We start from the raw sequence: 12,904 nt of genomic DNA, 5'->3' as shown, positions 1-12,904 counted from the left end.
CGTTCCCCCCGGTGCAGCCTCCGCCCCCCCCTCCCGGTGCAGCCCGACCCCCCCGCCCCGGTGCAGCCCGCCATGGGTGGGGGCGACTCCGCAGCCCGGCCTCCCCAGCGCAGCCCGCCCCCTCCCCCGGTGCCACCCGCCCCAGTGTAGCCCGTCCCCCCAGTGCAGCCTCCCGCCCCTCCCCCCCCCCCCCCGTGCAGCCTCCTGCCCCCATCCCCGGTGCCGCCCGCCTCCCCAGTGCAGCCCGCCCCCTCCCCGGTGCAGCCCGCGCCCCCCGCCCCGGAGCAGCGCGCCGTGGGTGGGGGGGCCACTCCGCAGCCCGCCCCCGCGCGCGGACGCTCGGGGATCGCCAGCCGGGTGACAGCCCGTTGCCCCGGGGACGGCGCGGAGAGGTGGGAGGGGCTGGCGCGCCGAGCCCGGCGGACTCCCGAGGGTCCCACTCCCTTTCCTCGCTCCAGGCGCTCCCGCAGAGGAGCCAAAGCGGGACTGCGGCCCGGACCGCTGTCTGCCCTCCAGGGCCCGCGGCGACCCCTCGCACGCCCGCGCCCCCGGGGCGCCGGAGCCTGCGTGTCCCCTGCGGGGAGCCGCGTCCCGCGCCATGGAAGCCGCTAACGTCTCGGTGGCCGCCGCCGGCGTCGCGCTCGCCCCGGGACCCGAGGCCTGCAGCAGCGGCCCGAGCCCCGGCCCCGGCGGGGTCGCCCTGCCGGGCCGCGAGCCGCCTTTGTCCGTGTTCACGGTGCTGGTGGTGACGCTGCTGGTGCTGCTGATCGCGGCCACCTTCCTGTGGAACCTGCTGGTTCTGGTCACCATCCTGCGCGTCCGCGCCTTCCACCGCGTGCCGCATACCTTGGTGGCCTCGACGGCCGTGTCGGACGCGCTCGTGGCGGCGCTGGTGATGCCGCTGAGCCTGGTGAGCGAGCTGTCGGCCGGGCGACGCTGGCGGCTGGGCCGGGGCCTGTGCCAGGTGTGGATCTCCTTCGACGTGCTGTGCTGCACCGCCAGCATCTGGAACGTGGCGGCCATCGCCCTGGACCGCTACTGGACCATCTCGCGCCACCTGCAGTACACGCTGCGCGCCCGCCGCCGCGCCTCGGCGCTCCTGATCGCGCTCACCTGGGCGCTCTCGGCGCTCATCGCCCTGGCGCCGCTGCTCTTCGGCTGGGGCGAGGCGTACGACGCGCGGCGCCAGCGCTGCCAGGTGAGCCAGGAGCCCTCCTACGCCGTCTTCTCCACCTGCGGCGCCTTCTACCTGCCGCTCGGCGTGGTGCTCTTCGTCTACTGGAAGATCTACAAGGCCGCCAAGTTCCGCTTCGGCCGCCGCCGCAGGGCCGTGCTGCCGCTGCCCGCCGCCGTGCAGGTGAGGGGCGGGCGGCCCAACGAGGGAAGGGGACTGCGGGGGGGGGGCTGCCGGGGGAGGAGGGGGCTGCCGGGGGCTGCCGGGGAAGGAGGGGGTGCCGGGGGAGGAGGGGGCTGCCGGGGGAGGAGGGGCTGCCGGAGGCTGCCGGGGGAGGGGGGGTGCCGGGGGAGGGGGGGCTGCCGGGGGAGGAGGGGCTGCCGGAGGCTGCCGGGGGAGGGGGGGTGCCGGGGGAGGAGAGGGTGCCGGGGGAGGGGGGGACTGCCGAGGGAGGGGGTGCCGGGAGAGGAGGGGGTGCCGGGGGAGGAGGGGGCTGCCGGGGGGGGAGGAGGGGGTGCCGGGGGAGGAGGCAGCCGGGCCGCGCGGAGAGTTGGCGGCGGAAGCCTGCGCGCTTGGGGCGCGCCCGGGAGCGCCCGGGGAATTGTCATCCGCTCTGCTGGAGCGCGCACCCCGGGGGCGCGTCACTGCCTCGGGCGCTCAAAGTGGGGCTGGGCCCCGCCGCTCGGCTGGAGCGCGCACCGAGGGGGCGCATCACTGCCCCGGGCGCGCCCCGTGGGCCTGGCCGCCCGCGCACCGGCGCGCGGAGAGGAGGTTCTCCGGGCGCCCCGTGGGGCTGGCGGGGGCGCTGGCTCCCGTCCGGCGGCTGCAGGGGGCTGCGGGCAGCGTGTCTGCGCGGCGGTGAGGGCTGAGGAGCTGCGCCCCTGTCGCTCCCCGCGGCAGTGATCGTATCCCTGCGAGGCCCGCGGCTGGTGCCGACGGCAGAGGGCCTGGGGCGCGCAGAGGAGCACGGGGCTGTCCCTCCCGCGGCCGCCGCACCTGCTCCCTCCTCGGCAGTCCAGAAACTGGCTCTCGGACTGGGTGGGCCAGCCGCCTGCCAAAGAGCGAAGCGGCGTGAAGTAGAACTCAGGAGTCACTCTGCTCGCCCCACCCCAACTTCAGTGCTTTCCTCTAGCGACTTTGGAACCAGGTAGAGCTGTGGGTTCAAATCCCAGCCCGGGACATTGGGGGCAGCTGCTTCATCTCTTTTCCACATCTTTAAACCAGTTCATTCCTGGCTCATAGGGCTCTTGGGGAGGAAGGATCACAGGAGATGAAGAGTGTGAGGCACCAGCGCAGGGCCTGGCACCCCGGGGTGGCTGGAGTAGAGATCAACAGGGTGTCCCCGGGCAATCTGCGGGAACAGAATCCTGGAAATGGATGAGAGGGAGGAAGGCACATTTGGCAGAACTTCTCTGACTGTATTTAGAACTGGAGCTTTCTGCCTTTTGGCCAGGCCCTAACGTGTCAGCTCCCTCCCACCCTGGAAGCCCCAAACTTTCCCCTTTGGGGGAGGGGATGGTCAGGCCGCAGGTCCTGGAGAGTAATAACAGGACTTATTGCCACTTCCCAAATACAATAGAGTGGTTGCACTTTGTCTATAGGGCTACTTCCAAGACTCCCAGGGGATGCCTGAAACTGCAGACGGCGCGGAGCCGTCTATATTGTTTTACCTATACAAACGGACCTAAGGTAGAGAGTTAAATTTAAAAATCAGGCACAGAGATTAACAATGTACCTAATAATAAAATGGAACAATTCTAACAATATACTCCAATAAGAATTATGTGAATGTGGGCTCTATCTCAACATAATTTACTGTACTCACCCCTCCTCCGGTGATGCAGTGAGATGATAAGAGGCCCACGTGGGGACACAGGCACCCTGGTGGAGTGTGAGGCTACTGCTGATCTGGATGATCAGGGCCATCTGCTTCCGGACTGTAGTTGGTCAGGGATAACAGAAACTTCGGGAAGTGAAACCAAGGATGAGGGGGAGAGGGGACCAGTGTGCCCTGTCCTAGGAGGAAGGACAGCCGGCGGGAGGGGGCGGGGAGAAGGAGAAGGTAAGTTTTCTGTTGTTAGTTTTAATTTTGGAAAGTTAACTCAGATACGTAGGCTACCCAAACATATGCGTTTTAAAAAAGCAGGCTTTTTTCCTCTTCATTAAATGGCAGAGGGATTCTGTAGCATAAAACAGGAATGTCAAGACTATAATTGGAAAGTGTTGGTAGGGGAGAGCTTTATTCAGAATTAATGATGTTCTTTGAAAGGTCCCTCGGAAATGCCTGGGGTGGTTATAGCTTTTCTGTCTGAGTGCGGAGGTAGGGCTGGCTTTTAATAGCTCCATCCATCCAGTGTGCACCGAGAGAATCCTGGTAATCCTTGGCAAACCTCAGCCTGGTGTCATGTTTGCGGGACCCCATTCAGGCCGCTGATATCGAGAAGAAATGAGGGAACAGGAGCCTGGCCAATCCGGGTGGCCATGGGTGAGGAGACAACTCTGGGAGGCAGGGCCAGTGTTGGGACCTTCCACTTGGGGACAGTGGGGCCTCAAGGCGAGCCCTCTCCCCGCTTTGGGGCTGCAAATTCTCTTCCCTACTCCACAGTATCAGTCCAAGCCCTGGCTGGGACTCTCGGGTCACATGATTCTGAGACTAGATGTGACAGTGTTGGAGAGCATCCTGCTTCTTCAGCCTTCAGCCCGGCTCTCACCCAAATGCTGCTGAGTCAGCATCTCCGAGCTTTCTGGCCACAAGACACCCAAACAGAACTTTAAAATAATATGCCCCGAATACTATCTCTCTACCTTCCCACCTCCTCTCCTCCCTCCTCCCCCGTCCACACCTTCCCCCTCCTTACCTCACCTCCTTCCCATCTGCTGTTTCCTGCACTCTAGGGAAAATGAGTTAAATCTGGGTCCTGCAACATATCTGTACTGCTTTCTCTGGGCAATAGGAGCATTTATGAAGTCTGAAGACTCCGGTAATGGGGCTGTGTACATCCTTCACCCGTTTTGCAGTTCGTGGCCAGGTCCCAACACTGAGATGTTATCAGAACGAGAGCAGCGATAGTTCCTGCGGAGTGATTTAATTCTCTGGGGCAAAAATGCAGTTTTTGAAAGTAGAGCCAGAAACCAGCGTCTGCTAAGTGAGTCCCTCCCTCCAGACACTGATGCTTTACATTCATTCTTCTCATTTCATCTCTACGACCCTGCCAGTTTGGCCCTATTATCTCTACCAGTCAGGATAAGCTAAGATATGCTCAGCCACAAATGACCCCCAAAGGGGCCACTTGTCTCCCTCTCAAAGCTCACTGCGGGTCCCACAGCCCTCCTGCAGAGCCAAGCAGCAACCCAAGGATGCGGACCACTTGCCCCCTTCCAGCTACGTGGACCACTTGCCCCCTTCCAGCTACGTGGTCTTGAACGACTGGCTTCCGAGGTTGCGGAGTGAGGGGAAGAGACGGATGGCAATACAGCAGCCTTTAGCTGCCTTGCCCTGGGCCCATGGGCCAGCCGCTGGCTCTCAAATCCAGGGAAGCACGTGGATTATTTGATGAGCACTGTCTTTGCCACCAGCCCTCATTTTCCAGGGGATAGAACTCAGTCGCCGCAAAGTGAGTTCAGTTAAGACCACAGAATTATCAAGTGGAGAAGCTGAGGTCCCCGTTCTGTACTTGGTCTCTCCTCCACGCCGTCCCCAGGAAGTAACTGCTGAGCACTGATCCACTGCCCACAGGCACCTCACCTTCACAGGAGTGAGGCAGCTGGGCTCCAGGCAAGGTGGGGCATGGGCGCAGGGTCCCGATTCTCTGCACGTGAACTCTGACCTTCCCTGACCACAGCTGAGCACGGAGGCACCCCCACGTTCTCTTGGGAGGCGGGGTTCATTCCTTTCTCTCAGCTCTCTAGACCGACCCACATACAGGGTATGTTCTGGCCCCTACCAAGCAACCCCCATGGGGTGTGATTGTTGCCTACTGCCCCATGCCCTTTGCTATTTAGAAGACTAAGAAAGCAAAATCAATGGAGATGATGTATTTGGCTTTTTAGAATGTGACGTCAAAGTTTCTTCCTTCCAGTTGTTTGACTGCTGTGCCCAAGTTGAGAGCAAGGTCTAATTATTCAGTGGGCACAGTAGGCACACTACCCTTTTAGGGGCCCGTGGAAATGGTTCAGTTTTAATTTCTTTTTTTTTCTAAGATTTTATTTATTTATTCATGAAAGACACAGAGAGAGAGAGGCAGAGACACAGGCAGAGGGAGAAGCAGGCTCCCTGTGGGGAGCCCAGTGTGGGACTCGATCCCAGGACCCCAGGATCGTGACCTGAGTCAAAGGCAGACACTCAACCACTGAGCCACCCAGGTGCCCCTATGGCTTGATTCTTTTAAGATTGGCACCTGAGAGTCTGAGAGTTTCCAGAAGTACTTAGATGTGTTAAGGAGCATTTTCTCTACACCTTCAGAAATGTCCCTGGCTTTCCCCAACTCCACAAACTTCTTCATTTTCCTTACATTGGGACATTCATTCTGTCTCTTCACATCTACTTCCATTTCTCTCTTCTCTCTGAATGGATTGTCAGGGAAGAGTGGAGGGGAGAAAGGGAAAGGGAGGGGGTGGAGGTAAATATGGTACAGGGACCATGTCTCTTCACAGTGACCTTGCAACGAGCTACTCCTCAAATTTGTGTAGGTCTTGGAGAAGATTGAGCTTCTCAGTGGAACACTGAGATCCGAACTCCATGGTTCTTAACCTCTTGATAGGTTGCAGATGCCTTGAAAATTAAAGAAAGCTTTGGACTTGCGGCCCAGAAAGTTACGTGGATGTGTAGTCACCCGATTTGCATAGGGCACTCCCTGAAGCCCATCTCTGGAGAGTGCTGCTGAGCCTTCGTTCCCCCTGGCTCTCCTGGGAGATGGAACCCACAGTGCAGGAGTAACTGTGACTCTCTGAGGCAGGCCTGTAGTCATCGGGGCATAGCCCCCACGGGGGCAAATCAGAATACTGAGTGTGCACAATACATGTGCAAAAGGCAGAGTCTCCCTTCTTGCCACTACTCCTCCCTTCCACCCTCTGTGCCAAGAATCTCTGGCCGGGCGTTCCAGGGATTTCAGGGTATGAACTCTTGCCACAACAGAGGCCCTTCCGTTAGCATCCACTCATAAGGAGATGACTTCAGGTCAGATGATATTATAGCTGAAAATACAGATGTATTCCCCTTCTCAGCATTAATTCCAGTGGACCTTTAGCCAATCCATGGTGACTAAACTCCCCATAAAAATCCATGTTCTCTAAAGACAAGAATGGTAGCAATTGTACCTTATGTTATGATCACACCTAAGAGCTTAGCAAAACTATTCTCTGTTGTGAATAAAATTACGATGAAGGGAAAGTTTTTTTTTTTTTTCGAGCATAGCCCTGCTTTTTTTTTTTTGTTTCACAAGAAAACTTTCTGAACTTTTCTTTTCTTTTCTCTTTCCTTTCTTCTTTTCTCTCTTCTCTTCTCTTCCTTCCCTTCCCTCCTCTTCTCTTTCCTCCCTTCCCTTCCCTCCCCTCCCCTGCCCCCTCCCTTCCTCTTCCTCTTCTCTTCTTTCCACATGAGAAGCAGTGGAGGAAATTTCCTGATCTTGTCAGACAAGCTAAACAGTTTCTGTTCACTTTGAGGGATTATTTTGGTTAGTTATCTCCTTAAAGTGCCTTTGGGAAGTGCAACATGGAGCTTGGGTATCTCAGTGAGGCCTGGGCAGAGAGACTGGAGCCCCAGCTCTTCAGGTCCTGACCTGCCGAGCTCTGGTTAGATTGGTTAGATACGGGGAATTCGGGGAATTCGAGTAACAATCTGGATTGCCTTCAGCCCCAATCAGAAATCTCTCTCCATGTCCTCTCTCCTCTCTCAGATGGTGTAGGGCTTGGTTGGTCACTATGATTAGTGTGGTCACCCCACCAGCCTTGTAAAGAGTCTCACTGCCATACTGGATGTCTGACCTGTGGGGTCACAGTGCAGACTGGTATGTTTGTTCCACGAGTGATTAGGACTATCCCTTTTCTTTCTGTTTCCTCTCCTATTTCTTATTAAGATATTTAATTGAGGGCAGCCCTGGTGGCCCAGCTGTTTAGCACCGCCTTCAGCCTGGGGTGTGATCCTGGAGACCCGGGATGGAGTCCCACATCGGGCTCCCTGCGTGGAGCCTGCTTCTCCCTCTGCCTGTGTCTCTGCCCCTTTCTCTCTCTGTGTCTCATGAATCAATCAATAAATAAAATCTTTAAAATAAAAAATAATTTAAAAAAAGGAAGCCTGAATCCTTTATAATGGGTTGCAAGCAAAGCTGCCTGCTTTTCCATGGGCAGACATTATCTCAATTTTCCAATTGTTTGCTTTACAAACATCCTCGAGAAGCCAGTCTAAACCTGGGGCTGTCCGTGTCTTCGCTAGCAAAATGTGCAGAAATGCAAGGGACATCCAAAGGAATCCCCCATTTTCTAATTCAACAAATTTGCACTGAGTTTTTACCATATGCCATACATGATGCTGCGTGCTAGGGGGACTCTTCAGGGGACATGCCAGTCGTGGTCCCTGCCCTCTTGGAATGTTGGTGGTGACACAATATTCTGAACAAGGATTCAGAATCTGTGCCCTGGCATCAGAGTGCTGATGGGAATTGTGGGACAGAATATTTCAAATTGGGACTTGATGGGAGATGATCACGACAGAGTCCCCATACACACGGTAGGTGGCTAACAAACGTCTAAGCGTATATTGTCTGGCAGATTTGGTCCTTAATCAACTTTAGATGAAAAAGCCTCAGATTCTATGGAGATGTTAAGGCAAGCTCATCTTTTAGGTCCCGTCCCAGTGTGGCCCAGAGAAGCCCTACAGCCCTGGAACCGACACACTAGGCAGGCACCATGGTTCTGCTTTGTCCTGCTTGTGTGGCCTTGGCCATGACATCTGGTGTCTCCAAACTTCTGTGTACTCGGAGCACCACTCCTTTTACACCTGGACCCAAAAGTACCGGGTCCTACCATTGTGTGCATCCAACAGGCCGCATTCTTCTATGCCAATTAGGGGGTTCTAACCAGAGGTCAGAGGCTCCCTAAAGCCTGAGTGATCAGTTTTCAGACAGGTGTGCAGACGGAAAGTCAGGGTAAAGAGGCTGAGGAGAGAGAAGACCAAAGAGGAAAGAGGGAGAAGCTCAGGGATGGTCCCAGAGCTGCAGCCAGAGACCCTAGACATCACCAGGAAGCCATATACGTCCATCCTGAAAAAATCTCAAGCATGAGTATCCTTAAAATAGATTCTAGGGCACCTGGGTGGCTCACTCAGTGACGTGTCTGCCTTCAGCTCAGGTCATGATCTCGGGGTCCTGGGGTCGAGCCCTGGTTGGGCTCCCTGCTTAGTGTGGAGTCTGCTTTTCCTTCTCCCTCTGCCCCTTCCCCCACTCATACTCTCCCTCTCTCAAATAAATAAAATCATAAAAAAAAAAAAGAAAAGAAAAAAGATTCCACTGGAACCCATCCAGATCAGTCACTTTTACTAAAGGTGCAGAACAACAGGTAGGGATTAAGAGTGTGGTCTCAGGTTCAGAATACTCCCCTTTGACTTCTAGCTCTTCCACCCGGTAAGCAGCTGGGTGATCTTGGACAAGGTATTTAACTTCTCACGGTGTTTTCTCAACTCTAAAATGGAGATGAGGGGATCCCTGGGTGGCTCAGCGGTTTAGCGCCTGCCTTTGGCCCGGGGCATGGTCCCAGAGTCTCAGGATCGAGTCCCGCGTCGGGCTCCCTGCATGAAGCCTGCTTCCCCCTCTGCCTGTGTCTCTGCCTCCCTGTCTCTCTCTCTGTTTCTCATGAATAAATAAGTAAAATCTTTAAAAAATAAAATAAAATAAATAAAAAATAAGATGGAGATGATAATACCTCAACAGTTTGATGTGAGAACGAATTCAAGCCATCCCTTACAAGACTTTAGTAAAGTATCTGTTTTATAGTAACTTCTCTGGAGCTCTTCTGAGCCTCTTTTGGTTTTCTGTTGGATGTTACGCTTCAGACAACGAAAGCCAAGCTAGTCAGTCTCCTTGCAAATCAAGACCATCCCAGCCAGGTTGACTCCGTTTCTTTAAAGCCGTTTCTGGAAAGATTCTACAGTCTTCCCCGTCTTCCTACCTTGATAGAAGCACGAACTCTTCTCACTGTAGCATTCCAGCTGGTCTCTCTTTAAATCTCAGGCCGAATTCGTAGATCTTCAGGATGATTTGAAGGTAATTTGGTGGGGACAGGTGACTTGGGGACCCTACTCTTCTGCCATCTTGCCCCTCCCCCCTCAGATTCTACAGTCTTCCAGCGTCTCTCTCTCTCTCTCTCTCTCTCTCTCTGCACAGGCCGTAGCAGGCTCAGGTGGAAAGCTAGGAGCGCAGGGGTCTAGCAAACAGATGCCCTGGGGGCGCAGAGTTGGATTCTGCTAACCGCCGCAGTGCTGGAGGCCAGGTATTTTAAACCAACTTAATCAGTGAATTTGCCTTTTTCTGGTTCTCTTCCCCCAGGAGCCCTTTTGAACTGAATTCACCCCATTTCTTTACCCCAGCAGCATAACAAGGATTTGGAATTTCCCTTAGCACGGGAGGGCCTCCAGGGGAGGCCATTTAGGTCAGCAGAGAAGTGGCTGGGAAGTGCCCATTACTGAGCCCAGAGGGAGGAACACAAGCACGTCCCCTTCCACTTCTGCTCCTGCTCTGCTAACAGTGTTCGCTCCCCAGGGGACAGCTAACTATTCACGGGGGTGGGGTGGGGGGGTGGGGTGGGGGTGGGGGTTCAGGATGGCATGTGTGGTGGTGGCCGGCGATGAGGGAACTGGCCAGTATGTGTCTTCTAAAGGGGAATGGGGACATGGGGCTCACGCCCGCCTGCGGGGGGCCGGTGCACCTTGGTTGGGAGGGCTCATCCCAGGGGCTCTGGCTGGCCTCTGGGGGGGTGCAGGGTGACGGGGGGGGGGGGGGAATGCAGTTTGGTCTTAGCGGCATCGCTTGCCTTGTGGTGTCTCTCTCCAGGTGGGGGCGGGGGGGTGTGTACTGGGAAAGGAGAGGAGTCTTGTCCATACCTCCACGATCTGTTTTCAGGCTGATGTAGTGAATCTGAAGGTGGGGCCGAGGGGGGGACCCCAGGTTTGCAGCATCCTGGCCCCCTCGGGGCTCCTCCACCGCTGGGCTTTGGTCGTCCCGACACAGTGTGAGGGGACGACGTGCTGTGGGCCGTATAGCGCTCTGCGGCCGAGGGGCTGTCCCCGGCGTGTCTAGCTAAATGCACCCTTGCCTCGGAGCCTGTCTCCCTGTGTGTCCCCAGCACCTGCCGCCATGGCTGGCAGGCAGCACCCAGGGAGGAAGGGAAATGCAGATGTCATGTTAACTCAGCAGCTGTTTCCTGAGCACCCGCCAGGCACCGGGTGCTGCTGCTGGGCCCGTGCGTTCGAGGAAGACACAGTCCGTGCCCGGTTCAGCTTGGACCCGGGTGGGGGTGGGGTGGGGGGGCAGATGCAATGGCCATAATCGCACAAACTGCCAGGGAAGAGGAGAAAGTGGTACCAACCTGGGAGATGTGATTGAGTTTGGAGGGTCAGAAAGGCCACTCTGAGAGGGCTGGTGGCCTCTGAGACCAAGAGGTAGATAGGAGCTAAAGGATGGGGTGGCAGGGGGGACACTGGGCCGGGGGCTCCTTAAACGGTCTGGGTTATCCCCACAAAGGCATTGGCAGTTGTCTTTTGAAAGCTGGGCAGTACAGAACCCCCCGGAATCCACACAGAATCCATTTAGCAGATAGTTGTAGAATTTCCTGCAATCCGGGTGTTTACAGGCTGCCTCTCCAGCTGCAAACTTTGTGCCTGGCCCGGGCTGGGGTCCGTTTCCTTTGGGGTCCTGGTCCCAGCCCGAGGCCGCTCCGCGAATCTCAGATGGAAGCGAGCTGGGCCCGCGCTCCGGGTTCGCCTCCCGAGGCCTCCCCCCGCTGGGCCAGCGGGTCTGGCCTGTGGCCTGGGCCTCCCCACTTTACCTCTTATCACCTGACACCGCGGGGACTGCCACTGTCACTCCCAGAAGAGCCTTCAGGGCCTATTTTAACCTCCAGTTTCAGGACCGTTTCCGCCCAGCATTTTCGGGGGACCAGGGTCCAGGCGCGCCTGGAAGGAGGCCGCAGGGGAGCTGGGGGGTCCGGGCGCCCCGGGGCAGCCCCCTGGGGCTCTTCGGCCCAGCGTCAGTCGGGCTTTCGCGCTCATCGCACGTCTCCTTTGTTCCCAGGTGAAGGAGGCCGAGGCCCAGGTGGCGTCCGGGGCGCGGGGCCCAGGGGCGGCGGGGCGCGAGCAGAAGGAGCAGCGCGCCGCCCTGATGCTGGGCATCCTCATCGGCGTCTTCGCGCTGTGCTGGATCCCCTTCTTCCTGGCCGCGCTCATCAGCCCTCTCTGCGCCTGCAGCCTGCCCCCCGTCTGGAAAAGCGTATTCTTGTGGCTTGGCTACTCCAACTCTTTCTTCAACCCCCTGATTTACACGGCCTTTAACAAGAACTACAACAACGCCTTCAGGAGCCTCTTCAGCAAGCAGAGGTAGACCGCGTGGAGCCGCCAGGCCCGGGCCGCGGGCGAGGAGCGTCGGGACCCGAGGCCCGGCCGTGGGAGCAGCGGTGCGGGTGCCGGTGCCGGTGCCGGTGCCGGTGCCGGTGCCGAGGCTCTGGGGCCAGAGGCGCCGCCTGGGGCTGTGGCAGGCGCTAACCCGCCAGGCTCCGTTTCCGGGGCGCTGCTCTCCTTGCTACTCAGGACTCGGGGCTGGGACGCACCCAAGGGCGACAAGGCTGCCTTGCCTCTTCCTCTGAGAGGATCCCTCAGCACAGGGTCCCAGGGGCCCGCCTTGGGGCCCACCCAGGAGGCTGTCTCCTTTGCCCAGCGGCCCTTGCCCTCACCCTGTACCCACCTGATTCAACTTACCCTCCCTGATCTCCAAGGCAGCGCATCCCAACTTGGGAGACGGGAATCATCTAAACGTTGGTTTTGGAAAAAAAAAAAAAAAAAGTGTCGAGTACAGCCCATGTCTACTGAATCGGACTTTCAGAGAAGAGGTCTGGTAATTTATATTATTGAGTCCTCCAATTTTTTTTTTTTTCATCAGTAAGAGACAGGGCTGGATGCTTAGACTGTTCTTTAGCCCAATTAAATTGCCATTTCTGGGGGTAGAAACCCAGGCAGGAGTGCTTTTCAAAGCTCCCTAGGTGGTTCCACTGTGCAGTTGGCCAGTGTTGAGGATGGGAGGGGGGTGGGGGGTGGGAGGGTGAGGGAGAGGGGGGTCCTTTCTCTGCTTCTGTACAGGGGAGAGCAGCTATGAGAAATGTTCCCACTACTTCACCATATGGACTTGTATGTGGAATAAAAATACTTTTGAACCGTTGATTTCTAGGCTCAAAATCATTCATATGTATGATTGATCACACACACACACACACACACACACACACACGCCACTGAAACAGGGATGACTGCTAACTAAGACACAACCACCTCCAAACTGCCATAGTGAATCTTGGCCTTCCTGAAAATACCAAATATGGCCCAGGTATATAGGGGTTCAAGGCCCTGGATGAGGGGAGATACCTGGACTAAGTCATGCTGGCCACAATCCATCTGATTTTGGAGAAGGGGTGGTTGCGAACTGATTACGTTTTTCAATTTACGCAAGACAGCCCACTCCACCATCGGCTCAG

The 12,904-nt window shown here is 56.9% G+C and overlaps 1 protein-coding gene across 2 annotated transcripts; it reads left to right on the top strand.

Annotated features, from left to right (window-relative positions):
• Window positions 1–313: 313 nt before the first annotated feature.
• On the top strand, window positions 314–12,309 carry LOC112648186 (5-hydroxytryptamine receptor 5B-like). Of its 2 annotated transcripts, XR_004807035.2 has the most exons (3): window positions 1,891–2,321; window positions 9,550–9,655; window positions 11,455–11,477. XR_004807035.2 is itself a non-coding variant. In XM_025429677.3 (2 exons), the coding sequence occupies exons 1-2, from the start codon at window positions 599–601 to the stop codon at window positions 11,758–11,760; spliced, it is 1,065 nt and encodes a 354-aa protein (XP_025285462.1). In that variant the 5' UTR covers window positions 314–598; the 3' UTR covers window positions 11,761–12,309. The 2 variants fall into 2 exon arrangements, 1 of the variants encoding a protein (XP_025285462.1); XM_025429677.3 differs by lacking the exons at window positions 1,891–2,321; window positions 9,550–9,655 and adding an exon at window positions 314–1,357 and having other exon boundaries at window positions 11,455–12,309.
• The last annotated feature ends 595 nt before the right edge of the window (window positions 12,310–12,904 follow it).

The sequence above is a fragment of the Canis lupus genome, chromosome 19 (assembly GCF_003254725.2).
Source record: "Canis lupus dingo isolate Sandy chromosome 19, ASM325472v2, whole genome shotgun sequence".
NCBI classification, from domain to species: domain Eukaryota; kingdom Metazoa; phylum Chordata; class Mammalia; order Carnivora; family Canidae; genus Canis; species Canis lupus.
Note: the sequence above shows the minus strand (reverse complement) of the source record. Positions and strands in the feature narration are given on the sequence as shown.